This window comes from Oncorhynchus tshawytscha, linkage group LG05 (assembly GCF_018296145.1).
Source record: "Oncorhynchus tshawytscha isolate Ot180627B linkage group LG05, Otsh_v2.0, whole genome shotgun sequence".
NCBI lineage: Eukaryota > Metazoa > Chordata > Actinopteri > Salmoniformes > Salmonidae > Oncorhynchus > Oncorhynchus tshawytscha.
Genome location: NC_056433.1, coordinates 74,453,943 through 74,480,730, shown reverse-complemented (window position 1 = coordinate 74,480,730; position 26,788 = coordinate 74,453,943). Strand labels below are relative to the sequence as shown.

At 44.0% G+C, this 26,788-nt stretch overlaps 2 protein-coding genes across 2 annotated transcripts in view; both read left to right on the top strand.

Moving 5' to 3' along the window:
* The window catches only part of LOC112246464 (N(G),N(G)-dimethylarginine dimethylaminohydrolase 1), a 132,446-nt gene extending 122,648 nt beyond the window's left edge, over positions 1–9,798 (top strand). The window contains exon 6 of the mRNA XM_024414781.2: positions 6,016–9,798. Coding sequence (XP_024270549.1) covers positions 6,016–6,132 — 117 coding nt within the window. The 3' untranslated portion in view covers positions 6,133–9,798. The remainder of the gene's footprint in view (positions 1–6,015) is intronic.
* A 13,094-nt stretch (positions 9,799–22,892) lies between these two features.
* On the top strand, positions 22,893–26,541 carry LOC112246445 (UPF0690 protein C1orf52 homolog). Its single transcript, XM_024414760.2, has 3 exons — positions 22,893–23,343; positions 24,997–25,207; positions 25,642–26,541. The coding sequence occupies exons 1-3, from the start codon at positions 23,035–23,037 to the stop codon at positions 25,788–25,790; spliced, it is 669 nt and encodes a 222-aa protein (XP_024270528.1). The 5' UTR covers positions 22,893–23,034; the 3' UTR covers positions 25,791–26,541.
* The last annotated feature ends 247 nt before the right edge of the window (positions 26,542–26,788 follow it).

Here is a 26,788-nt window from a genome sequence, read left to right as displayed (position 1 = left end):
TGAGAAAAAAAATCCAGAAAATCACATTGTAGGATTTTTAATGAATTTATTTGCAAATTATGGTGGAAAATAAGTATTTGGTCACCGACAAACAAGCAAGATTTCTGGCTCTCACAGACCTGTAACTTCTTCTTTAAGAGGCTCCTCTGTCCTCCACTTGTTACCTGTATTAATGGCACCTGTTTGAACTTGTTATCAGTATAAAAGACACCTGTCCACAACCTCAAACAGTCACACTCCAAACTCCACTATGGCCAAGACCAAAGAGCTGTCAAAGGACACCAGAAACAAAATTGTAGACCTGCACCAGGCTGGGAAGACTGAATCTGCAATAGGTAAGCAGCTTGGTTTGAAGAAATCAACTGTGGGAGCAATTATTAGGAAATGGAAGACATGCAATACCACTGATAATCTCCCTCGATCTGGGGCTCCACGCAAGATCTCACCCCGTGGGGTCAAAATTATCACAAGAACGGTGAGCAAAAATCCCAGAACCACACGGGGGACCTAGTGAATGACCTGCAGAGAGCTGGGACCAAAGTAACAAAGCCTACCATCAGTAACACACTACGCCGCCAGGGACTCAAATCCTGCAGTGCCAGACGTGTCCCCTTGCTTAAGCCAGTACATGTCCAGGCCCGTCTGAAGTTTGTACAGAGCATTTGGATGATCCAGAAGAAGATTGGGAGAATGTCAGATGAAACCAAAATATAACTTTTTGGTAAAAACTCAACTCGTCGTGTTTGGAGGACAAAGAATGCTGAGTTGCATCCAAAGAACACCATACCTACTGTGAAGCATGGGGGTGGAAACATCATGTTTTTCTGCAAAGGGACCAGGACGACTGATCCGTGTAAAGGAAAGAATGAATGGGGCCATGTATCGTGAGATTTTGAGTGAAAACCTCCTTCCATCAGCAAGGGCATTGAAGATGAAACGTGGCTGGGTCTTTCAGCATGACAATGATCCCAAACACACTGCCCAGGCAAGGAAGGAGTGGCTTCGTAAGAAGCATTTCAAGATCCTGGAGTGGCCTAGCCAGTCTCCAGATCTCAACCCCATAGAAAATCTTTGGATGGAGTTGAAAGTCCGTGTTGCCCAGCAACAGCCCCAAAACATCACTGCTCTAGAGGAGATCTGCATGGAGGAATTTGCCAAAATACCAGCAACAGTGTGTGAAAACCTTGTGAAGACTTACAGAAAACTTTGACCTCTGTCATTGCCAACAAAGGGTATATAACAAAGTATTGAGATAAACTTTTGTTATTGACCAAATACTTATTTTCCACCATAATTTGCAAATAAATTCATTAAAAATCCTACAATGTGATTTTCTGGATTTTCTTTTCTCATTTTGTCTGTCATAGTTGAAGTGTGACTATGATGAAAATTACAGGCCTCTCTCATATTTTTAAGTGGGAGAACTTGCACAATTGGTGGCTGACTAAATACTTTTTTGCCCCACTGTACACTTAGGTTGGAGTCATGAAAACAAATGTTTAAACCACTCCACAAATTTCTTGTTAACAAACTATAGTTTTGGCAAGTCGGTTAGGACATCTACTTTGTGCATGACACAAGCAATTTTTCCAAAAATTGTTTACAGACAGATTATTACACTTATAATTCATTGTATCACAATTCCAGTGGGTCAGAAGTTTACATACACTAAGTTGACTGTGCCTTTAAACAGGTTGGAAAGTTACAGAAAATGATGTCATAGCTTTAGAAGCTTCTGATAGGCTAATTGACATAATTTGAGTCAATTGGAGGTGTACCTGTGGATGTATTTCAAGACCTACCTTCAAATTCAGTGCCTCTTTACTTGACCTCATGGGAAAAATTAAAAGAAATCATCCAAGACCTCAGGATTTTTTTTGTTGTAGACTTCCACAAGTCCGGTTCGTCCTTGGGAGCAATTTCCAACGACCTGAAGGTACCACGTTCATCTGTACAAACAATAGTACGCAAGTATAAACACCATGGGACCACGCAGCCGTCATATCTCTCAGGAAGGAGACACGTTCTGTCTCCTAGAGATGAAGTACTTTGGTGCGAAAAGTGCAAATCAATCTTAGAACAACACCAAAGGACCTTGTGAAGATGCTGGAGGAAACAGGTACAAAATAATCTATATCCACAGTAAAACACGTCCTAGATCGACATAACCTGAAAGGCCGCTCAGCAAGGAAGAAACCACTGCTCCAAAACCGCCATAAAAAAGCCAAACTACAGTTTGCAACTGACAAAGATCGGACTTTTTGGAGAAATGTCCTCTGAGAAACAGACAGACAGACAGAGAGAGACAGGCACAGACAGACAGAAAGACAGACAGACAGACAGACAGACAGACAGACAGACAGACAGACAGACAGACAGACAGACAGACAGATAGATAGATAGATAGATAGATAGATAGATAGATAGATAGATAGATAGATAGATAGATAGAGACAGACAGACAGACAGACAGACAGACAGACAGACAGACAGACAGACAGACAGACAGACAGACAGACAGACAGACAGACAGACAGACAGACAGACAGACAGACAGACAGACAGACAGACAGACAGACAGACAGACAGACTGACAGACTGACAGAGAGAGAGAGAGAGACATACAGACAGAGAGAGACATACAGACAGAGAGAGACATACAGACAGAGAGAGACATACAGACAGAGAGACAGACAGACAGACAGACAGACAGACAGACAGACAGACAGACAGACAGACAGACAGACAGACAGACAGACAGACAGACAGACAGACAGACAGACAGACAGACAGACAGAGAGAGAGACACAGACAGAGAGAGAGAGACAGACAGAGAGAGAGACAGACAGAGAGAGAGACACAGACAGACAGACAGACAGAGAGAGACAGACAGACAGACAGAGAGAGAGACACAGACAGAGAGAGAGACAGACAGAGAGAGAGACACAGACAGACAGACAGACAGACAGAGAGAGAGAGAGAGACAGACAGACAGACAGACAGACAGACAGACAGACAGACAGACAGACAGACAGACAGACAGACAGACAGAGGTTGGCAGTCCCCTGATCCTCTTTTCAGATAGAGAGAGGACGAGGAGAGAGGTTTCTCAACATACTCACTCTGCCTGCAAAGCTGCTCTGCTTTCTAACTCTATAAACACTAAACATTCTTGTCCCAAAAACTGTCTCCAGCTATTTTTTAGCAATGTTACATAACAAAGGCAGAAGGTCATGGGAGAGGGTGGGGGGGGTGACTTTAGGGTCTGGGGTGGTGACTGTCACATAAGCTGAGCAGAGATAAAGAAGTCAACCACAGTTATAAGAACGCAGCTGGAAAGCACAGACTCGCTGCCATAAAAACAGAAACACTTGAGAAAGAGACAGACAGACAGACAGACAGACAGACAGACAGACAGACAGACAGACAGACAGACAGACAGACAGACAGACAGACGTAGAAAAGGGAACAGATTTAGTGATGTTGTGGAGGAGTTTGGCTATAGTGCTTGTCCCCCCTGACCTCATGACTCCCCTCCCATGTGTAACAGTATAACTTTAGTCCGTCCCCTCGCCCCTACCCGGGCTCGAACCAGGGACCCTCTGCACACATCAACAACTGACACCCACGAAGCATCGTCACCCATCGCTCCACAAAAGCCACGACCCTTGCAGAGCAAGGGGAACTACTACTTCAAGGTCTCAGAGCGAGTGACGTCACCCGATTGAAACGCTATTAGTGTGCACCTCCGCTAACTAGCTAGCCGTTTCACATTGGTTACACATGGTTGATGGGCTTTATTCCGATTCTACGTATTGATTATAGTAGGGCCAGAGTAAGACCTCTTGCATCATGGCTGGATAATCTGATAGCCAGAGTTGGATGGGTTGCCTGTTGCCCCTATGGTAGTGCAAGCCCAAGCTTTTAGTATGGCAGAGAGAGGGGGGAGATATTTGAAACTTTCATTTGTAATGTTAACTGTTTATGTCTGATTGTTCTCGTGTTTTGCTTTCATTTGCTTTGGCAATGTTAACATGTGTTTTTCATGCCAATAAATCCCCTTTGAATTGAACTGAGAGAGAGAGAAGTATTCTGGCTTTGGAAGGCTCTTAGGAAAACAGTGGTTTTCTTCTGGAGGGGCTCTACAGGGTGACACATTGCTTTATGAGGGTTTTTGGAGATTACGTAATATTTCTCACTCCGTTTTTGAGAACTCTTCTCTACCTAAATGTTCATTCTTAATGCCTTAGATTTGTATCCCTTGTAAGTGCTCCCAAATCATTGTAAAATTAGCAAAGCCTATAACCTAAAGTCAACTCCTACCTTATCTAGTGGGTAGTGTTGTTCAAACTATTGTCTGTAGTGTTGTTCAAACTATTGTCTGTAGTGTTGTTCAAACTATTGTCTGTAGTGTTGTTTAAACTATTGTCTGAGGAGCGACCATTATTTGTACTTGTCCTGGAGAGGCTGAGCTGAGGTGTATATCAATATTATTTAATAATAATTTCCTTTCTTCCTCTCTCTCCCCATCCCTATCCCTATCTCTCTCTCTCCCCATCCCTCTCTCTCTCTCTCTCTCTCCCATCCCTCTCTCCATCCCTCCCCCCATCCCCTCTCTCTCTCCCCATCTCCCTCTCCCTCATCTCTCCCCTCTCTCCCCCCCATCTCTCTCTCCCCATCCCTCTCTCTCTCTCTCTCTCCCCATCCTCCTCCCCATCCCTATCTCTCTCTCTCCCCCCTCCCTCTCTCTCTCTCCCCATCCCTCTCTCTCCCCATCCCATCCCTCTCTCTCCCCATCCCTCTCTCTCTCCCCCCTCTCTCTCTCCCATCCCTCCCCATCCTCTCATCCCTCTCTCTCTCTCCCCTCTCTCTCTCTCTCTCCCCATCCCTCTCTCTCTCTCTCCCCATCCCTCTCCCCCTCTCTCTCTCCCCATCCCTCCCATCCCTCTCTCTCTCCCCATCCCTCTCTCTCTCCCCATCCCTCTCTCCCCCATCCCCTCTCTCCCCATCCCTCTCTCTCTCTCCCCATCCCTCTCACCCTCTCTCTCTCTCTCCCCATCCCCCTCATGCTCTCTCCCCCCCATCCCCCTCTCCTTCTCTCTCTCCCCATCCCTCTCTCTCTCTCTCTCCCCATCCCTCTCTCTCTCTCTCCCCATGCCTCTCTCTCTCCCCCATCCCTCTCTCTCTCCCTCTCTCTCCCCATCCCTCTCTCTCTCTCTCTCCCCATCCCTCTCTCTCTCCTATCCCTCTCTCTCTCTCCCTCTCTCCCATCCCTCTCTCCCTCTCTCGCTCTCCCCATCCCCCATCCCCTCTCTCTCCCCATCCCCCTCTCTCTCTCTCTCCCAATCCCTCTCTCTCTCCCCATCCCTCTCTCTCCCTCAATCTCTCTCTCTCCCCCATCCCCCTCTCTCTCTCTCTCCCCCATCCCTCTCTCTCTCTCCATCCCCCTCTCTCTCTCTCTCTCCAACCTCATCCCTCCCTCTCTCCCCCATCCCACTCTCTCTCCCCATCCCACTCTCGCTCTCTCCCCATCCCTCTCTCTCTCCCATCTCTCTCTCTCTCTCTCTCCCTATCCCCCTCTCTCCCCCTCTCTCTCTCTCCCTCCCTCATCCCTCTCTCTCTCCCCACCCCTCCATCCTTCTCTCTCTCTCCCCATCCCTCTCTCTCCCCACCCCCTCTCCCCATTCCTCATCCCCCTCTCTCTCTCTCTCTCCCCCCCATTCCCCTCTCTCTCCCACTCGCTCTCTCTCTCTCCTTATCCCTCTCTCTCTCCCATCCCATCCCTCTCTCTCTCTCCCCACCCCCCCTCCTCTCTCCCATCCCTCTCCTCTCCCCACCCCCTCCCTCTCTCTCCCTCTCCCTCTCTCTCCCCCATCCCTCTCTCTCTCCCCCCCATCCCTCTCTCTCTCTCCCCCCATCCCTCTCTCTCTCTCTCCCCATCCCTCTCTCTCTCTCTCTCTCTCTCTCTCTCTCTCCCCATCCCTCTCTCTCTCTACCCAACTCTCTCCCCCCCAGGTGTTTGAGAAGCTGAAGGACCACATGTTGATCCCAGTTTCCAACATGGAGAAGGTGAAGGTGGATGGAGCCCTCACCTGCTGCTCTGTTCTCATCAACATGAAAGCCAAAGTCTGATCTGAACATGCTCCGTTGGGGGTCTCTCAGGCAGACCTGGGTTCAAATACTAGTTGAAATCGTTCACATACTTTGATGTGCCAGGTTTGCCAGTTTTGGACTATACTATTGGGCCATTATTACACCAGGCAAACTCAATCAAGCACAGACAAAGTATTTGATTTGATTTCAAATAGTATTTGAACCCAGGTCTGCTCTCAGGGCAGGGTCGGCCCACTGCTACCACCTTGCCTGGTTCAGAACCCCAACTACCTAGCCTGGGTGCAAGTCTGTTTCTGGCCAGTCTGTTTCTGCTGTCTTGCCCCTGAAAACAAATTGGCATCAAGGTTACCAACCCCCCTCCACCTTCTGAAAGTGCTCATGTGTCAATCAATCCCTCTGCTTACTGGTCAATGTTTACAACCCTTTAAAAACAACCACTTCTACTATAACACAGGAGTGGTAAAAAGGACAGTCTGTTTCATAGAATGGTTTGAAGGTGGAGCTATATAATGTTACGGTATAGTTAGTACATTATATGCAGAGTGCAGTAGCCGGTTTATAAAGAATATAAAACGCAAATATATTTACAATCAACTGCTGATTACTCTATACATATTTGTAATTATTTATTTTTAGATTCAATTCATCATGATTCATGCCACATAACAAACAAGTATACGTTTTTATTGAGGGGGAGAAAGGAATTAAATCAAATCTACCTAGTTATGGGCAATTCCATGGTGACGGAATTACGCGGAGACTCTGATTTTTCACTTTTAAAATGTATATCAAACAAAAAACTGACTGAAAAGTGTAATGAACCACATAACTCTATACACAAGGACTACTTTTAACAATTTACACACAAAATCTTACAAAAGCATATTTACAGGTAAAACTGTAGATACCGATCGGTATCAAACCAGGATGTGTCACAGCTGGCCGCGACCGGGGGACCCATGAGGCGGTGCACAATTGGCCCAGCGTCGTCTGGGTTAGCTGAAGGGTTTGGCCGACTGGGTTGTCCTTGTCCCATCGTGCTCTAGCGACTCCTGTGGAAGACCAGGCGCAATGCACGCTGACACGGTCGCCAGGTGTACGGTGTTTCCTCTGACACATTGGTGCGGCTGGCTTCCGGGTTATGTGAGCATTGGGTTAAGGAGCAGTGCGGCTTGGCAGGGTCGTGTTTCAGGAAGGACGCACGGCTCTCGACCTTCGCCTTACCCCCTTTTCTCCCCAAGTTTGTGATATTCAAAAATGTATAAAATAAAATCTGTGCTGGTACAAAGTTTAGTAACCATCATGCTGTCCCCAAACTTTGCATACGGATAGTTTTTCAAGGTAAATGTTTACTTTTTTACTGTGTAAATTGTTCAAAGTAGTCATTGTGCATAGAGGTGCATGGTTTGTTGAACTTTGAAATCCATGGTTTTTATTTGGCATACATTTTAAAGTGACAAATCGGAGTCTCAGTATAATCCCCTGTGGAATTGCCCTTATCTTAGTCATATATAAATAGTGAGCTTGTTCTCTCTGTCTGCCATGGAGACCTGACTTCTCTTACTTTACATCATTGTTGATTAAAAATGTATTATTATTGATTATTGGACATGAATGTTGATTGATCCCTAGCAGTGGGGGGGGGGGTGCTAGTTATTCCACCTGGCTGATCAAGGGGTTATTTCTGTGATTCTGAAGTCTAAACCCAGGGTAGGAAATGACCTACAAAATTCCCCTGAAAATTAAATGTCAAAGGATGCAAAGTAAAAGTGAATTTCCTACCCTGTCTTAAACTAAGCTGTGCCCACTTTATAAAAGACGGAGCACACTGTGTGACGTATGTTTAATTATGACCAATTGGCTTGTCATTACTCATGATATACACTCATAACTTTTAACATGCCTCAATCTGCTGTGTGCCTCCATCGAAAACCAAGTGGCTTAAATAACTACTGCTCTATACTCTAGTCAAGAAGCCTTTAGAGCAGATTTCAATGGTTTTTGTTGAGTTTTTTAAGCCCATTGTCACTGTGTTGACTACTGATACTCACCCTGGTACTTCCTTCCTGTTATGCTCTTTCTGTATGAGAGCATGTTGGGAAATCAACATGAGACTGTTCCTCCAGCTGGAGAGACAATACACACTTAGTAGGGTCTCGCCTCTAATCTATCCTGCTGTGTTTACATTGCATAGATAGCCTTTAGTAAGATCTTTGAAGTCTGTTGACGACATAGAAATACATGTATAAATGCTAAAACGAGATCTCCCATTCAAGTCAATGGACCGTGATCGTTGGACTGGTGGACATATGGAGTCTACATATGAGGGTGCAGACTTTTTCACCATTCTAGTAATTCTATTTCTATGGTTAAGGAGCTCTTCCCAACGGCCTCATCAGACATGAGCGTATACATCTCCAGCAGAGGTTTATGAACATACAGATGGCTACCAGCATCCACAACCAAAGCCTATTGCAGAGTGGGGCAGATGATGCTGAGCAAGAACCTGAAAATGTTTGCTTTCGTTTGACACTTCTTTCTTAATAATCTGATGCAGATGAAAACTGTTTCATCAAAGGAAGTGACGTCTTGCAGTAAGGAGCACAGCTAGAGACTCTCAGCTTGACGTCCAGTGCTCTGGCCTGGAGTGATGTATAGCCTAGTCTGCGGCCGTTCAGGAATGGGCGAGCAGAATCATTGTGATGAAACATGGAAAGAATTCATTTTGGAAGAGAGGCTTGTAAGCCAGTAAATACTCTCTCTTAAAATGTTCTCTCTATAATTCTCTCCCCCTCTTCATGTATATGTATATATATGTATGTATACATGATCCCTTTCCCTGCTATTGCCTCATACACATTTCTGGGGTAATTTATGACAATGATATCATACAGTCTGGCAAAAGGGCGCAATGGCCTGCAGTTAAAAAACATAATTTGTGACACTAGCAGTATATTTTACAGGAGGCCCTTGGCAGGTCCACTGATGATACCATAGTTGCTGTGTATCCAGCACAGACCAGAGCTGACACAGTCAGTGGCTGTTTACATCCCAAATTGCACCCTATTCCCTACATAGTGCAATGCTTTTGACCAGAGCCCTATGGACCCTTGTCAAAAGTAGTGCATTATATATATATATATGGTGCAATTTGGTATGTACAATTTTTATGGAGGCCAAAGCACCTGCTGCAGTTGTAGCCTACTGCTGAAAGTTAGAATAATCACAATATCCCACCAATCACACTGGCTGTTGCTTGTGATAATCTGAATTTTAAATCAAGTCCCCAAAATACAAATATATTCAATCTTCCTTCAATTTGAATATTTTTTTTCTTGATCTATCATTTTTTCTATTGGTGGTGACAACTTTCATTACCGATAAATGTACTGCTCCCACTCCCACATAATGTGCTGTGTTCCACATGAGAAAGTGTTCCACTGGTAGCCTAGGTTGAATTCCTCATAAACTACAATAACATTTTAAGATGGACCTTTTGAGTGACCCTGTGTATCCCATAGAAGTGCTGTGAATTGTCCATTTTCTCAGGTTTCTTGGTTTTAGTGTATTGTAGATGTTAAGTTGTGTGGAAGCCTCGGTCAGCCATTTAACAGTCTTTTTACACTGCATCTTGATTTTAGCTTTTCATCCACTTTCTACAATAAACTTCATTCTAACATCAAATTGAAGGGTTAACTTATTGTGCATTGTATGGATTTATACTGCAGACTTAACCAGGTTTCCCTCCAACCATTTCATGCGGATGAATTACCTGACGCAGGAAAAAAGTCACAACCGTGATAATGTAAGCAAACAGGATATGCCGGTACCATTTCATATAAAGACACTGCTCGTTCGACATGGTGGGATGTTTTTGTTAATTATGCGAGAAATAGCGGTGGAAGCACCTTTATGTGCAAATATTGATATAATAACCATCATATCGAAGTCAACTTGGAGTCACGCGAAGACATTTTGCGTGGTCGTCCCACTACGACTCGGGAAAGCATGCAGTTTATTAGGCTACATAAAGGATGAAGCACTTCACAGGGTGGTGAAGGTGCAAGTTGATGAGCTTGATACACCTTTCCAATAAATATCGCGAGGGTCTTATTATGGTAACATGATGATCGGTGCTTGGCTGACGTTTGACAAATACAAATAATATCATAATGTAGATAGCCTACCCGCACTGTATCTGCTAGCTGTTGGCTAGAGCGCATGTTTGCTATATATCCTAACCAACAGTTTTTGTGACAAAACCATCAGGAGTTGAGAATGTACGGAATGTAGTGTAACGACCCTGGGTTTATAAGCGCGGAAATCGACTATACTTTTGCGGCACAGTCGATAACGCGCCTGACCTCGGGCTCGAAGATCGAGGGTTCGCTCCTTGCTTTTTCATTACACTGGTGTCAGAAGTGGGATGTACATGGGAATTTATCAGCAAAAGTATTTATGTGCACTATGTCATTACACATATACTTTTATTCGCAAAAAGTCAATTTGATGGAAACACACATATTGTTTTAAGCAGATTTTAGAATGTTCGATTCAAAATCTCGCAAATTGGATGGAAACCAAGCTAGTGATTGGGCTGCCCAATCAGTCAATTGCGTCACACATTCAAAATGAAGTGTTATATCGCCACATTGTGGTCGTACATGGGATAATAATTATAAAAGCCTTTCACAACTCAGGGTTGCAAAGAGGAACATGAGCACAAATTTTATGGAAAATCTGTTAGGTTTTATTTATATATAAAAACACGTTGAGTATGATAAATAAATCATCAAGGACCTGAGCCACGGCCTAATCACCCCACTACCATCTAGAAGGACAGGGTTCTACTAAGCTAATATATGAAATTGTTTTAAGATGGTCCAAGGATATCAAGGATCATTAAGCTATTTGATTATGAATTTTAGGACCCTTTTTTGTAGGTATAAAAGTGTATACTGAACAAAAATATAAACGCAACATGCAACAATTTCATTGCTTTTACTGAGTTACAGTTCATACAAGGAAATCAGTCCATTTAAATATTTGTTAGGCCCTAAACTATTAATTTCACATGACTGGGAATACAGATATACATCTGTTGGTCACAGACACCTTAAAGAAATGGGTCTCGCAATGTATTTTTGTGCATTCAAATTGCCACCAATAAAATGCAATTGTGTTTGTTGTCTGTACCTTATGCCTGCCCATACCATAACCCCATCGCCAGCATGGGGCACTCTGTTCACAACGTTGACATCAGCAAACCGCTCGCCCACACAACGCCATACACGTGGTCTGCAGTTGTGTGGCTGGTTGTATGTACTGCCAAATTCTCTCAAAAAATGTTGGAGGTGGCTTATGGTAGAGAAATTCATATTAAATTATCTGGCAACAGCGCTGGTGGACATTCCTGCAGTCAGCATGCTCCCTCAAAACTTGACACATCTATGGCACTGTGTTTTGTTATGAAACTGCACATTTTAGAGTGGCATTTTATTGTCTCCAGCACAAGGTGCACCTGTGTAGTGATCATGCTGTTTAATCAGCTTCTTGATATGCCACACCTGTCAGGTGGATGGATAACGTTGTCAAAGGAGAAATGCTCAATAACAGGGATGTAAACACATTTGCTCACAAAATTTGAGAGAAACAAACTTTTTGTGCATATGGAACATTTCTGGGATATTTTATTTCAGCTCAGGAAAAATGGGACCAACACTTTAATTGTTGTGTTTATATTTTTGTTCAGTGTATAGATAAAAAGATATTTTATGAAACATTGAATTTGGCTTTACTGCTATTAGCCCATAGAAATGCATTGAAAAACAGATAGTAAAAGAAAAATCAGAAGGATTTGGTTTTGAAGTGTCTGTATCTGAGAGATATAAGAAAGATCAGGAAATTATTTTAAAACATGTTGGACACATATTTGACCCCTGTTTAAGGCACTGAGTTGTGGGTGTCCTCAGTTGCAGCCTCGGCATCCTAGATTAAAACAACTGACATGTACAGTCGTGGACAAAAGTTTTGAGAATGACAAATATTAATTTCCAAAGTTTGCTGCCTCAGTGTCTTTAGATATTTTTGTCAGATGTTACTATGGAATACTGAAGTATAATTACAAGCATTTCATAAGTGTCAAAGGCTTTTATTGACAATTACATGAAGTTGATGCAAAGAGTCAATATTTGCAGTGTTGACCCTTCTTTTTCAAGACCTCTGCAATCCGCCCTGGCATGCTGTCAATTAACTTCTGGGCCACATCCTGACTGATGGCAGCCCATTCTTGCATAATCAATGCTTGGAGTTTGTCAGAATTTGTGGGTTTTTTTTGTCCACCCACCTCTTGAGGATTGACCACAAGTTCTCAATGGGATTAAGGTCTGGGAGGTTTCCTGGCCACAGACCCAAAATATTGATGTTTTGTTCCCCAAGCCACTTAGTTATCACTTTTTCCTGATGGCAAGATGCTCCATCATGCTGGAAAAGGCATTGTTCGTCACTAAACTGTTCCTGGACAGTTGGGAGAAGTTGCTCTCGGAGGATATGTTGGTAGTATTCTTTATTCATGGCTGTGTTCTTAGGCAGAATTGTGAGTGAGCCCACTCCCTTGGCTGAGAAGCAACCCCACACATGAATGGTCTCATGATGCTTTACTTTTGGCATGACACAGGTCTGATGGTAGCGCTCACCTTGTCTTCTCTTGTCTTCCAATCAGAAAGGGGATTCATCAGTGAAAATGACTTTATCCCAGTCCTCAGCAGTCCAATCCCTGTACCTTTTGCAGAATATCAGTCTGTCCCTGATGTTTTTCCTGGAGAGAATTGGCTTCTTTGCTGCCCTTCTTGACACCAGGCCATCCTCCAAAAGTATTTGCCTCACTGTGCATGCAGATGCACTCACACCTGCCTGCTGCCATTCCTGAGCAAGCTCTGTACTGGTGGTGCCCCGATCCCACAGCTGAATCAACTTTAGGAGACGGTCCTGGCGCTTGCTGGACTTTCTTGGGCGTCCTGAAGCCTTCTTCACAACAATTGAACCGCTCTCCTTGAAGTTCTTGATGATCCAATAAATGGTTGATTTAGGTGCAATCTCACTCGCAGCAATATCCTTGCCTGTGAAGCCCTTTCTGTGCAAAGCAATGATGACGGCACTAGTTTCCTTGCAGGTAACCATGGTTGACAGAGGAAGAAGAATGATTCCAAGCACCACCCACCTTTTGAAGCTTCCAGTCTGTTATTCGAACTCAATCAGCATGACAGAGTGATCTCCAGCCTTGTCCTCGTCAACACTCACACCTGTGTTAACGAGAGAATCGCTGACATGATGTCAGCTGGTCCTTTTGTGGCAGGGCTGAAATGCAGTGGACATGTTTTTGGGGGATTCAGTTCATTTGCATGGCAAAGAAGAACTTTGCAATTAATTGCAATTCATCTGATCACTCTTCATAACATTCTGGAATGTAAATGCAAATTGCCATCATACAAACTGAGGCAGCAGAATTTGTGAAAATGTATATTTGTGTCATTCTCATAACTTTTGGCCATTACTGAACATGACTGTTCAAAAGTTTAAGTACACCTACTCATTCAAGGGTTTTTATTTTTACTATTTTCTACGTTGTAGAATAATAGTGAAGACATCAAAACTATGAAATAACGCACATGGAATCATGTAGTAACCAAAAAGAAGTGTTAAATAAATCAAAATATATTTTATTTTGGGATTCTTCAAATAGCTACCCTTTGCCTTGATGACAGCTTTGCACAGTCTTGGCATTCTCTCAACCAGCTTCAGCTGGAATGCTTTTCCAACAGTCTTGAAAAAGTTCCCATATTCTGAGCACTTGTTGACTGCTTTTTCCTTCACTCTGCAGTCCGACTCATCCCAAACCATCTCAATTTGGTTGAGGTCGGGGGATTGTGGAGGCCAGGTAATCTGATACAGCATTCCATCACTCTCCTTCTGGTGGTTGAGAGAATGCCACGAGTGTGCAAAGCTGTCATCAAGGCAAAGCGTGGCTATTTGAAGAATCTCAAATATATTTTGATTTAAAAACTTTTTGGTTACTACGTGATTACATACTGTATGTGTTATTTCATAGTTTTGATGTCTTCACTATTATTCTACAATATAGAAAATAGTAGAAATAAAGTAAAAGCCTTGAACGAGTAGGTGTTCTAAAACTTTTGACCGGTGGTGTATGTGTTTGTGAGAGTCACCTTTCCATAGGTGTGTAGCCCAAACTGTTCAGACGCTACAGGCAGTTGGCAGACAGGCAGTACCGATTTCAGACAAGTCCCGTGAAGCTTGTGGGGGTCGTAGAGCAAAACGGAAAAACACATTGTGTTTGTAAGTATCATCTTTCCATAGAGGGGTCATAGTTTCTAGGCCAAACCGTTTGGAAGCTACAGACATTTTTGGGATGTCTCGTGGTCTGACAAACACACTATCTCTGTCACCTTTCACAGCAGATGTGGAAGACAGACATGGATTGATACACAGCCCATGCAACAACAAAAAATCCCAGATTACTCAAGTTCAAACAGAGCTATTATGCTGACTAGATTTCTGTGGTCACAGACATCGACTTTAGGGGGTTTAAATAGTTACCACTAGCCGGCCTCTGCCCAATACCCTGCCCTGAACCTTAGTCACTGTTACTAGCCGGCTACCACCCAGTACTCTACCCTGCACTTTAGAGACTGCTTTTCCCTATGTACATAGAGTAATTGAACATTGGTCACTTTATTAATGTTTACATACTATTTTATCCACTTTATATGTACACTGAGAATACAAAACATTAGGAACACCTGCTCTTTCCATGACATTGCTTTCACCTGATCAGTCTATGATCTCTTTTTCATGTCACTTGTTAAATCCACTTCATTCAGTGTAGATGAAGAGGAGGAGGTTAAAGAAGGATTTTTAAGCCTAGAGACAATTGAGACATGGATTGCGTATTTTCACACTCAAAAGTTTCCCATGTGTATCAAGAATGGTCCACCAGCCAACTTCACACAACTGTGGGAAGCATTGGAATCAACATGGGCCAGCATCCCTGTGGAACGCTTTCCACACCTTGTAGTGTTGTCCATGCACTGACAAATTGAGACTGTTGAGGGCAAATGGGGAAGCAAGTAAATATTAGGAAGTGGTTCCTAATGTTTTGTACACTTAGTATATGTACTGTATTCTAGTCATGGCTCATCCTATATGGAGTGGCCAAGAGACCGCAAGTGCAGGTCTGAACATTTTCATAACTTCATTATGTTATTCATAAATTCATTTTGAAATGGTTATTTTGAAACCTAAGGGATCAAATTGATCAGTCTTACATCACCTGTTTGTTACAAATGTCTTCACTATAGTGTCATAATGGTTATGATCCAGGCCTACAGTTATATCATGACAGACAGCTAGAGCTCAGTCAATTAACTTTTCACAGAGGTGATGAGAGCCTTCTCGTTTTGGGTTACTATTACTTTATAGAGTTAATCTGCACCTTGCCACTTGAGAATGGAGGAGAGGAGTACTGGGAGAGAAACACAAGCAAGCGGAGTGATTGATTGCTCACAGTTTCAGGTAAGAGCTGTAAATAGATATAAATCGTCCTAAAGCCTAGAATAGATTCAATTCGATCCGTGGAAGATCTGCTTTATAGCCGCTTGACATTTAAAGGTAGCCTAATTGTTGATTGATCCAACATATTCGCGTACTGTGTATGCGGGAACATTGCCTTTAAAATGTGCATCCCGGCCTAAATATAGAGGCATGGCAGGCGGGCTTGATAGGTCTATAACAAAATAGTCTACTCTAGTATCCTTTGGGCGGGGCAACTGCCAATAATGTTGCCAAGCACCCGCACCAGAGTGTGCCTTGCAGCCTACAGTTGTCCTCTTGACCCCGCCAGTTAAATAGCCTGTAGGTGTAACATTTGTATTTATGAGACTAGTCTAGAGTAGACTTAAGAGGCTACAGTGATATCATAAATATTCCCTATATAATTACAGTGATATCACAAATAGGGCCCTATATAATCGAGTCTCTCGAAAAATGCCTACCTATTCTGCGCAGGTTGCAACAAAGCAATTTGCAAGGTTGATTACCCCCAGACAACACCCTAAGTGCAATCAATCACCAAAATATGTCTGTGTCCCAAATGGCACACTATTCCCTATAGGCCCTGGTCAAAGTAGTGCACTATATGGAATTGGGTGCCATTTGGGGAGCAGACATCATCATAAAATAAAGGCCTGAAAGTGAAAGGTCACCAAATTTCTGTTGTTGATTCAGTTATGAAGGGCAAGCTCATTCCAGCGGACCTAAAAACACTTTAGATGTGTCCTCACATCTTCAGCGTGTTCTCCCCTTTGTTTGTCCGTTTCTCTAGTGTTTCCATTCCTATAGGTCGGTGGTAGTGTCAGTCGCACTGGTGTCACAGGGGCTCCTGTGACCTTGACAAAAGAGAGCCTGAACCAGGATGCATCCGAGGCCACTGACCTCCACGGAGGTCAAGGATGTACCTGATGAGGGAGTGGGTGGAGAAGGAGGGAAAGGGGGCCAAGGAAGAGTGGCAAAGAAAGATTAAGGAGGCTGAGCTCCGGCCCTCTGCAATGGAGAAGGACTTGGAAAGTGAGAAGACCAGGGCCTCCTTGCTTGAGAGGGAGCAAGAGGACACAAAGGCCAGTCTTAAAAGAAGTGAGGTAAGCAGGGCCTTGCATTTGAGAGCCATTGAAGAGGGACAGAGGAAGGTGGACAAGGTGGAGGTCAGGGTCTCTTGGAGGGAAAGAGGCCTGTAGAAACATCTCTCCAACTGAAGAAAGAGCAGAGCTGGAGACAATAAAAATTAAGAGTTAAGAGTAGTGAGGACTCTAAGGCCAGGCCCTAGAGATGGAGAATGTTAACACCAGAGTGCAGGGCTTCAAAGCTGGCCAATGCTCTGAAGGAGGAGAAAAGGGTCAGGTCAAGGGAAGGACCTTTGGCCGAAAGAGAAAAGGAAGATGGAGCTTGACATCAATCGAAAGATTGAGACAATCGGGGAGGTTGAGGAGAACATTAAGAAGGCTAGCAAGGAGAACGAGGAGGTGGTGAAGAAGAAGAAAAGGACAATTCAGAACCCGTGGGAGGTCCTAAGGAAGAAGACTGTCAAGCTTGAGGAGGATACCCGAACACTTGTGGCCAAGAAAAGGGGAATGACAATAAAATGTCAACAATGAATAAACAGCTAGAAAGGACTGAGGAAGAAAACAACTCCCTCAAGGACAACATCAAGGTCCTTCAGTCTAAGATTGAGAAGGATGAGGAAGACAGAGGGGTGGAAAGCACTGCCTACTGTAAGTTTAGGAGTGAGATAGGAAACATGGAGGAGGAGAGAGGGGCAGAGAACATCACCTACGACCAGCTGAGGAGTGAGCTGGAGAAAATGGAGTAGGAGAGGCAGGAGGAGAAACGTTCCTTCAACCAGCTCAGGACTGAGCAGGAAAACAATCTGGCAAGAGAAAAGATGGAAAGGGCAACCCAGCTAGCACATCTGGTACCTCGGAAGTTCTGTGAACGTAAGTTTTTGGTTTCCCATTGGTTCTGGGAACGAACCCATACGTTTCCTGACTGGTAAAACTAAACGTTTTTTTAAACATTCTGAGAACAGAAGTGACAATTTTGCCTGTTCTGGGAATGTACATTTTTAGGTTGCAGGGAGGTTCTGATAATGTTTTACTATGGTTCCCTGAAAGCTTTCCTGGGAGGTTTAATTCATGCTCAGAGAATGGAAATGATTGGTTATTTATTTATTTATTTATTTTTGTTATAACTTGCTTAACTTTCACTGAATGTTTCAATAATACTTTTAATCATGCAAACACATGCATTTTTATTGTGACACACCATCACCAGGATTGAGCTAGCATGCCATGTTTGTTTATACATACAAAGCTGTTCATTTTAGTCTATTTAAACAGTCAAAGGAAACAAGCAGTTTTTTATCCTATCAGTATCGAAACATGGTCCAATGATGCACAACGACCATTCTCTCTGTGGGGTGTTTTGGGAAACACATGATACATCTTCGACTGTTGTCGGAAAGATGCATTGTTAAAACATGTGTAAGCCTAAATTCCATCGCTATCGGGAAACCGGGCCCAGGTTAGGTGTACGTGTGTCACCTTTTCAGTTGAAGAAACGGGTTTCTCTGTCCGAGTAGAAGAACAGAGAACTTCCAGCTCAGGGGGAAAGATGGCAGAAGTGGATGATGAAGTGGATTCTGAACACAATGGCTGTCAAATCAAGGAGAATTGGAGTATTGTCCAAAATAATGGAAAACGGAGCAAAGTGGTGTACAGTGATGAGACTGACCCTTGATATCTAGTAGGAGTACGGTTTGTTAATGAGGAGCAGCTGAGCAGAGTACCAATCTTTAGAAACCATTTGAGTTCTGAAAACTGGTGGAGGGATTGCTGGGTAAAGGGAAGGCCGTGAGGATCACGAGAAGCGGGCTTGTTTAGATTTTTTGTGCTTATGCAGATCAGAAGGAACATGCGTTGTGTCTTAACCAGTTTGAAGTGTCGTATATGCCTCTTTGGAACAGGGCACCCCTCAAGGGGGCTATATCAGGCGTCTCGTGGGAAGTTGATTTTGAAGAGATTAAAAATATTCCTGGAGTAATTGAAGCACGTCGGATGAATTGTGCGGTGAATGCTGAAAAAGTGAAGAGTCTTTCTGTTCTTCTGTTTTTTGATATGGAGTCTCTCCCTACTCAAGTGCAGTTAGGGTATATTAACTACAGAGCATTTATCCCAAGACCGATGCAATGTGATCATTGTAAAGCTTTTCGTCATGTAGCAAGTGTTTGCAAAAGGGAGAATCTGAGATGTCCAAGTTGTGGATGGATCATATTATGTGTTGTAAAAGTGATGAATATGTGACATGTTGCAATTGCGGTGGGAACCATGAAGCCACATCTTCCGAATGCCCCACAGGGGTGAAAGAGAATGAGGTGGCCAAAGTCGGGGTTATAAAGGGCATTTCATATGCAGTAGCTGTGAAAAGGGTTGAGGGTTTGAATGGTGCACCAGAAGAGTCCATGGTAGTGGATAGGCCTACACTGTAGGATGCAGGGGTTGCCTTTCACCAGCAGGATCCTGAAATGTTAAAGGTTAAGAAGGTAGACTTTGTGGCATTTATAGCTATGGTAATTAATGGGACTGCCAAGGTGGAGAGAAGGTCCAGGAAGATAGAAACATTTTTTTATTTTATTTTATTTCACCTTTATTTAACCAGGTAGGCCAGTTGAGAACAAGTTCTCATTTGCAACTGCGACCTGGCCAAGATAAAGCATAGCAGTGTGAGCAGACAACACAGAGTTACACATGGAATAAACAATTAACAAGTCAATAACACAGTAGAAAACAAAGGGGGAGTCTATATACAATGTGTGCAAAAGGCATGAGGAGGTAGGCGAATAATTACAATTTTGCAGATTAACACTGGAGTGATAAATGATCAGATGGTCATGTACAGGTAGAGATATTGGTGTGCAAAAGAGCAAGTAAATAAATAAAAACAGTATGGGGATGAGGTAGGTGAAAATGGGTGGGCTATTTACCAATAGACTATGTACAGCAGCAGCGATCGGTTAGCTGCTCAGATAGCTGATGTTTGAAGTTGGTGAGGGAGATAAAAGTCTCCAACTTCAGCGATTTTTGCAATTCGTTCCAGTCACAGGCAGCAGAGTACTGGAACGAAAGGCGGCCAAATGAGGTGTTGGCTTTAGGGATGATCAGTGAGATACACCTGCTGGAGCGCGTGCTACGGATGGGTGTTGCCATCGTGACCAGTGAACTGAGATAAGGCGGAGCTTTACCTAGCATGGACTTGTAGATGACCAGGAGCCAGTGGGTCTGGCGACGAATATGTAACGAGGGCCAGCCGAGCATGAGCATACAGGTCACAGTGGTGGGTGGTATAAGGTGCTTTAGTGACAAAACGGATGGCACTGTGATAGATTGCATCCAGTTTGCTGAGTAGAGTGTTGGAAGCCATTTTGTAGATGACATCGCCGAAGTCGAGGATCGGTCGGATAGTCAGTTTTACTAGGGTAAGCTTGGCGGAGTGAGTGAAGGAGGCTTTGTTGCGGAATAGAAAGCCGACTCTTGATTTGATTTTCGATTGGAGATGTTTGATATGAGTCTGGAAGGAGAGTTTGCAGTCTAGCCAGACACCTAGGTACTTATAGATGTCCACATATTCAAGGTCGGAACCATCCAGGGTGGTGATGCTAGTCGGGCATGCGGGTGCAGGCAGCGATCGGTTGAAAAGCATGCATTTGGTTTTACTAGCGTTTAAGAGCAGTTGGAGGCCACGGAAGGAGTGTTGTATGGCATTGAAGCTTGTTTGGAGGTTAGATAGCACAGTGTCCAATGACGGGCCGAAAGTATATAGAATGGTGTCGTCTGCGTAGAGGTGGATCAGGGAATTGCCCGCAGCAAGAGCAACATCATTGATATATACAGAGAAAAGAGTCGGCCCGAGAATTGAACCCTGTGGCACCCCCATAGAGACTGACAGAGGACCGGACAGCATGCCCTCCGATTTGACACACTGAACTCTGTCTGCAAAGTAATTGGTGAACCAGGCAAGGCAGTCATCCGAAAAACCGAGGCTACTGAGTCTGCCGATAAGAATATGGTGATTGACAGAGTCGAAAGCCTTGGCAAGGTCAATGAAGACGGCTGCACAGTACTGTCTTTTATCGATGGCGGTTATGATATCGTTTAGTACCTTGAGCGTGGCTGAGGTGCACCCGTGACCGGCTCGGAAACCAGATTGCACAGCGGAGAAGGTACGGTGGGATTCGAGATGGTCAGTGACCTGTTTGTTGACTTGGCTTTCGAAGACCTTAGCTAGGCAGGGCAGGATGGATATAGGTCTGTAACAGTTTGGATCCATTTATTCAAATCATAGTGATTGTGGTGTAGCGGTTCCTGGGGCTGAAAGATTTCACATCAGAGGAGTTATATGGAATATTGGCATAATTCATACCACCCTCTCAGGTCCTAGAGCCTGAGAAGGGAGACATGGAGAACTAAAAGGAGGAAGAAGTGGGAGTTGTTTATTTTGGCTATGTACTATTTTTATTAGGATGGATTAAGTTACTATCAGTATTACGGATGGATTTATTTATTTTTTGGTTTCAAACCGTCCAGTTGGTGGCGGCAATACAACGTTTTGAGTGTAGTCCACCATAAAACCCACAGAAGAAGAAGCAGGGTCAGGTGTGGCCAATTATTGGGTGCAGCAAACACATCTGAACACACTTAACAAGACAGATCATGTTGATGATGTTGATGGCTCTCTCATGCCGTCCCTGGAAGGGGTGCGTCACCTGAGTGGGTTGATTCACTGATGTGGTCATCCTGTCTGTGTTGGCGCCCCCCCTTGGGTTGTGCCATGGCGGAGATCTTTGTGGGCTATACTCGGCCCTGTCTCAGGATGGTAAGTTGGTGGTTGAAGATATCCCTCTAGTGGTGTGGGGGTCTGTGCTTTGGCAAAGTGGGTGGGGTTATATCCTTCCTGTTTGGCCCTGTCCGGGGTGTCCTTGGATGGGTCCACAGTGTGTCCTGACCCCTCCTGTCTCAGCCTCCAGTATTTATGCTGCAGTAGTTTATGTGTCGGGGGCTAGGGTCAGTTTGTTATATCTGGAGTACTTCTCCTGTCCTATTCGGTGTCCTGTGTGAATCTAAGTGTGCGTTCTCTAATTCTCTCCTTCTCTCTCTCGGAGGACCTGAGCCCTAGGACCATGCCCCAGGATTACCTGACATGATGACTCCTTGCTGTCCCCAGTCCACCTGGCCGTGCTGCTGCTCCAGTTTCAACTGTTCTGCCTTCTTATTATTCGAACATGCTGATCATTTATGAACATTTGAACATCTTGGCCATGTTCTGTTATAATCTCCACCCGGCACAGCCAGAAGAGGACTGGCCACCCCACATATGCTCTCTCTAATTCTCTCTTTTTTTCTCTCTCTCAGAGGACCTGAGCCCTAGGACCATGCCCCAGGACTACCTGACATGATGACTCCTTGCTGTCCCCAGTCCATCTGACCGTGCTGCTGCTCCAGTTTCAACTGTTCTGCCTTATTATTATACGACCATGCTGGTCATTTATGAACATTTGAACATCTTGGCCATGTTCTGTTATAGTCTCCACCCGGCACAGCCAGAAGAGGACTGGCCACCCCACATAGCCTGGTTCCTCTCTAGGTTTCTTCCTAGGTTTTGGCCTTTCTAGGGAGTTTTTCCTAGCCACCGTGCTTCTACACCTGCATTGCTTGCTGTTTGGGGTTTTAGGCTGGGTTTCTGTACAGCACTTTGAGATATCAGCTGATGTACGAAGGGCTATATAAATACATTTGATTTGATGACGCATAGAACAGAATGGATGTTTTAAATAACATTCTTAGAACGTTCTCTGAACGTTACTAAAGTTTTATTGTGGTCTTTATGGAAAGTTTTCACGTTCTTGGAAAACGATTGGAGAACATGACTTTAAATAAAACCATGAGGAAACCATGGGTCCGAGTTAGGGTTTGGCTGGGGTAGGCCGTAATGTAAATAATCATTTATTCTTAACTGACTTGCCTAGTTAAATCAAGTTCAAATAAAAAATTGAGCATGACGAAAATAACTGCTCATAAAAGTTATGTCGCGTCTTGAAAAAATGGACTACTGCTCCTTTAAGAAAATATTTTTACGACCATGTTTTTACGTCACTGTGTACTCTTTTACGGCAACAGTCACTCAAAATGGAGTAACCAGCAAAAAACATCAAGCTTGCTTGCTAATTAATTAGGGGCATCATCTTATCTCTAAAGTTAAATTAATCGTATTACTAGCTGAGGTAATAATTTTATCAGTATGGCTGATAAGAAGAAACCGGACTCTTTCCATTACTTCATGAGTTACGATGATTTGAGTGACAGTAGCGATAGTAACAGCAGCGATTCTGATGAAGCGGGCCAGAAGAAATCAAAGGGGAAGGGGGGGACCGATGCTACTGGAAGCGGTAGCAAATCCCCCCAACATGGGACCAAGCGGGCTGCCAGTGGAGCTCCTCTACCAAAACCCGACGAGCTCTTCAAATCGGTCTCTAAGCCGTCCTTTCTGTACAACCCGCTGAATAAACAGATCGATTGGGAGAGCCGCGCCGTGAAAGCTCCAGAAGAGGTACTGTGTTTAACCAGCCAGCTAGCGTTCGTCCATTAGCTAGCTGTTGTCGTAACTAGTTGTTGACCAAGCTAACTAACGTTAACTACCTACTTGCTATGTATACTGAACAAAAATATAAACACAACATGTAAAGTGTTGGTCCCATGTTTCATGCGCTGAAATTAAAGATCCCAGAAATTGTCCATAAGCCCAAAAAATGTGCTTTTCTTTCAAATGTTGTGCACAAATTTGTTTACATCCCTGTTATTGAGCATTTCTCCTTTGCCAAAATAATCCATCCACCTGACAATGTGGCATATCAAGAAGATGATTACACGGGTGCACCTTGTGCTGGGGACAATAAAAGGCCACTCTAAAATGTGCAGTTTTGTCACACAAAATGTCCACCAGAGAATTTAGGTTATTGAATCATCAACACATGATACATCTTCGACTGTTGTAGTGTAACAGTATAACTTTAGACCGTCCCCTCGCCCGTACTCGGGCGCGAACCAGGGACCCTCTGCACACATCAACAACAGTCACCCACGAAGCATCGTTAACCATCGCTCCACAAAAGCCGAGCAAAAGCAGAGCAAGGGGAACTACTACTTCAAGGTCTCAGAGCAAGTGACGTCTCCGATTGAAACGCTATTTAGTGCGCACCACCGCTAACTAGCTAGCGGTTTCACATCCGTTACAGTAGGAAAGATGCATTGTTAAAACATGTGTAAGCCTAAATTCCATCGCTATCGGGAAACCGGGCCCAGGTTAGGTGTACGTGAATCACCTTTTCAGTTGAAGAAACGGGTTTCTCTGTCCGAGTAGAAGAACGGAGAACTTCCAGCTCAGGGGGAAAGATGGCGGAAGTGGATGATGAAGAGGATTCTGAATACAATGGCTGTCAAATCAAGGAGAATTGGAGTATTGTCCAAAATAATGGAAAACAAGCCGTCATTTTAGAGAATTTGTCAATACGTCCAACCGGCCTCACAACCCCAGACCATGTGTAACCGTGCCAGCCCAGGACCTACACATCCTGCTTCTTCACCTGCAAGATAGTTTGAAACCAGCCACCCGGACAGTTGATGAAACTGTGGGTATGAAATTTCAGCAGAAATGGTCAGAAACAGTCTCAGGAAGCTCATCTGTGTGCTCGTCGTCCTCACCAGGGTCTTGACCTGACTACAGTTCACATTGGAACTGACTTCAGTGAACAAATGCTCATCTTCGATGGCCACTGGCATGCTGGAGTAGTGTGCTCTTCACGGATGAATCTCAGTTTCAACTAACGGGCAAATGGTGTCATGAGGGCAAGTGGTTTGCTGATGTCAATGGAGTGAACAGTGCGCACCATGGTGGCGTTGGGGTTTTGGGCGAGCCAGAAATCTTGCTTGTTTGTAGGTGACCAAATACTTATTTTCCACCATAATTTGCAAATAAATTAATTAAAAATCCTACAATGTGATTTTCTGTATTTTTTTTCTCATTTTGTCTGTTGTAGTTGAAGTGTACCTATGATGAAAATTACAGGCATCTCTCATCTTTTTAATTGAGAGAACTTGCACAATTGGTGGCTGGCTAAATACTTTTTTGCCCCACTGTAAATAGGGGAAACTTATAATTTTTCAATTGAAAAGATTAGTTAATTATAAGTACATTTTCCTGCAGCCTGCAAAGGAGTTCAAGGTGTGGAAGACTAACGCGGTGCCCCCTCAGACCTACGCCGCGGAAGCGGAGAAGCCCAAGAAGGGAGCTCCCCCAGGGATGGACATGGCCATAAAGTGGTCCAACATCTATGAAGATAACGGAGAAGACGCTCCGCAGCCTCACACCGGCAATGCTGTCTTCCTGCCCACAGAGGAACAGCCATCAGATTCCGGTAGGGAGAAAAGTGTTACCCGTGTGACTGACCGCATTCTGCCTGCTTAGTATTACATCTTCCTCCCTACAAAGGGTAGTGGTACACTGTCCATACATCTGCTCAAACCAGAGCCCTCTGCCTCGCAAACACACATAACTGCCCGCTTGACGAGGTACTAGCCACTTGCGCCACTGAAAAACTAGCAGCTATGTGCAGACATTTCAAGCTGTTGTGTGGGCTTACGGTACCAGCTTTACCTCTATCTGCTTATGCCTGCACATCTCTCAATTATTTTCAGGCAGAAAATGATTTATCTCTCTCCTCTGACACACAGTAACTTGATATTTACAGCAGGGGGGGAATATCAGTGCTGGTTAGGCAGGATACAGTATGCAGCTGTGCATTCCCAGTTCTTTTCTGAATGATTATGACGTGTTTTCTCCCTGCTGTAGACGAGGACGGAGACAAGGCCTCTGCGAAGAAGCGTAGGGTGGAGAGCTTCCAGCAGAAGGAAAAAAGGAAGAGGGATCTGGGCCAGGCCACATCTGACAAGAGTTTCGTAGAGGAAGAGAAGAGGATCCTCAGGCAGAATGCGGATTGAGGCCCAGATCTGGTGTGAAGCTCGGGTCTGGCTGCCCTAAGCCTCTGACTGTCCTGCAGCTTTACCCCAGACACCCAACACTTTCCCTTCTTCTCCTCTGTGTCCAGCCCCTGGTTATGTGAATGGTCCAGTAATCGTCTACCTAGGACACATGATATAGATGTTATTGTTCTGAAAACATTTGGACTGTTATTTTTAATCCCTTGTTATATCTTTGAGCATATTATCCAAACACTAGTGGAAAACGCACGTATTACTGAGTGTGTCTAGGTATTGATCAATGTTTCGTTGTAAATACACGACCACCTGATCTACATAATATAGTCTGGATTTGGATGAATGTCTCTGGACTGCGTTGGGCAAATCAATGTGTTCATCTGTTTGGATCATGAGCAGATGTATTTTTTTATATGGCAACTTATTTTTGAAAAGCAAGAAATGTATGGTAAATACATTTAGATTATTACTGTCTCTACATGTCTCTGTTGGTGAGACATTAGGTCAAGAAAGACTGCATTTACTAGAGTAATAAACTGTTCCTCAACATGTAATATTCGCTAGATGGCAGCCTTGGGCCACATTTGGTACACAACCTTTTCACTGGTGGGGAGTAGTATCTTAAATGTTGCCATGTCTTTTAATGCGTCTATACAATATGTATACAGTTAACCACACACTGACAGTTTTGTCTGTTTTGTAGTAAATTCCGTTGTCTTACACAACTGATGCAATAAATGGAATGTGAATATAAGGCTTGCTGATTGGCTCTGTCTTATCTTGAACTTAGAAATCAGCATTGATGTGAGAGTACTAGTAACACAAACATAACTCTACTGAACAAAACAAAATGGTGTGTTTTGGATCTTAATGCTCAAAGTGCTATATTTAAGCCATAAGGCACGTGGGGGTGTGGCATATGGCCTATATACCACGGCTAAGGGCTGTTCCATTATAAACTGGTTACCAGCGTAATTGGAGCAGTTAAAATGTTGTCATAC

Coding starts and splice junctions, on each gene's coding strand:
- LOC112246445 (XM_024414760.2), top strand. CDS start 23,035: ATGGCTGATAAGAAGAAACCGGACTCTTTCCATTACTTCATGAGTTAC. Junction 23,344..24,996: donor CCGTGAAAGCTCCAGAAGAG/GTACTGTGTTTA, acceptor ATTTTCCTGCAG/CCTGCAAAGGAGTTCAAGGT. Junction 25,208..25,641: donor GGAACAGCCATCAGATTCCG/GTAGGGAGAAAA, acceptor TCCCTGCTGTAG/ACGAGGACGGAGACAAGGCC.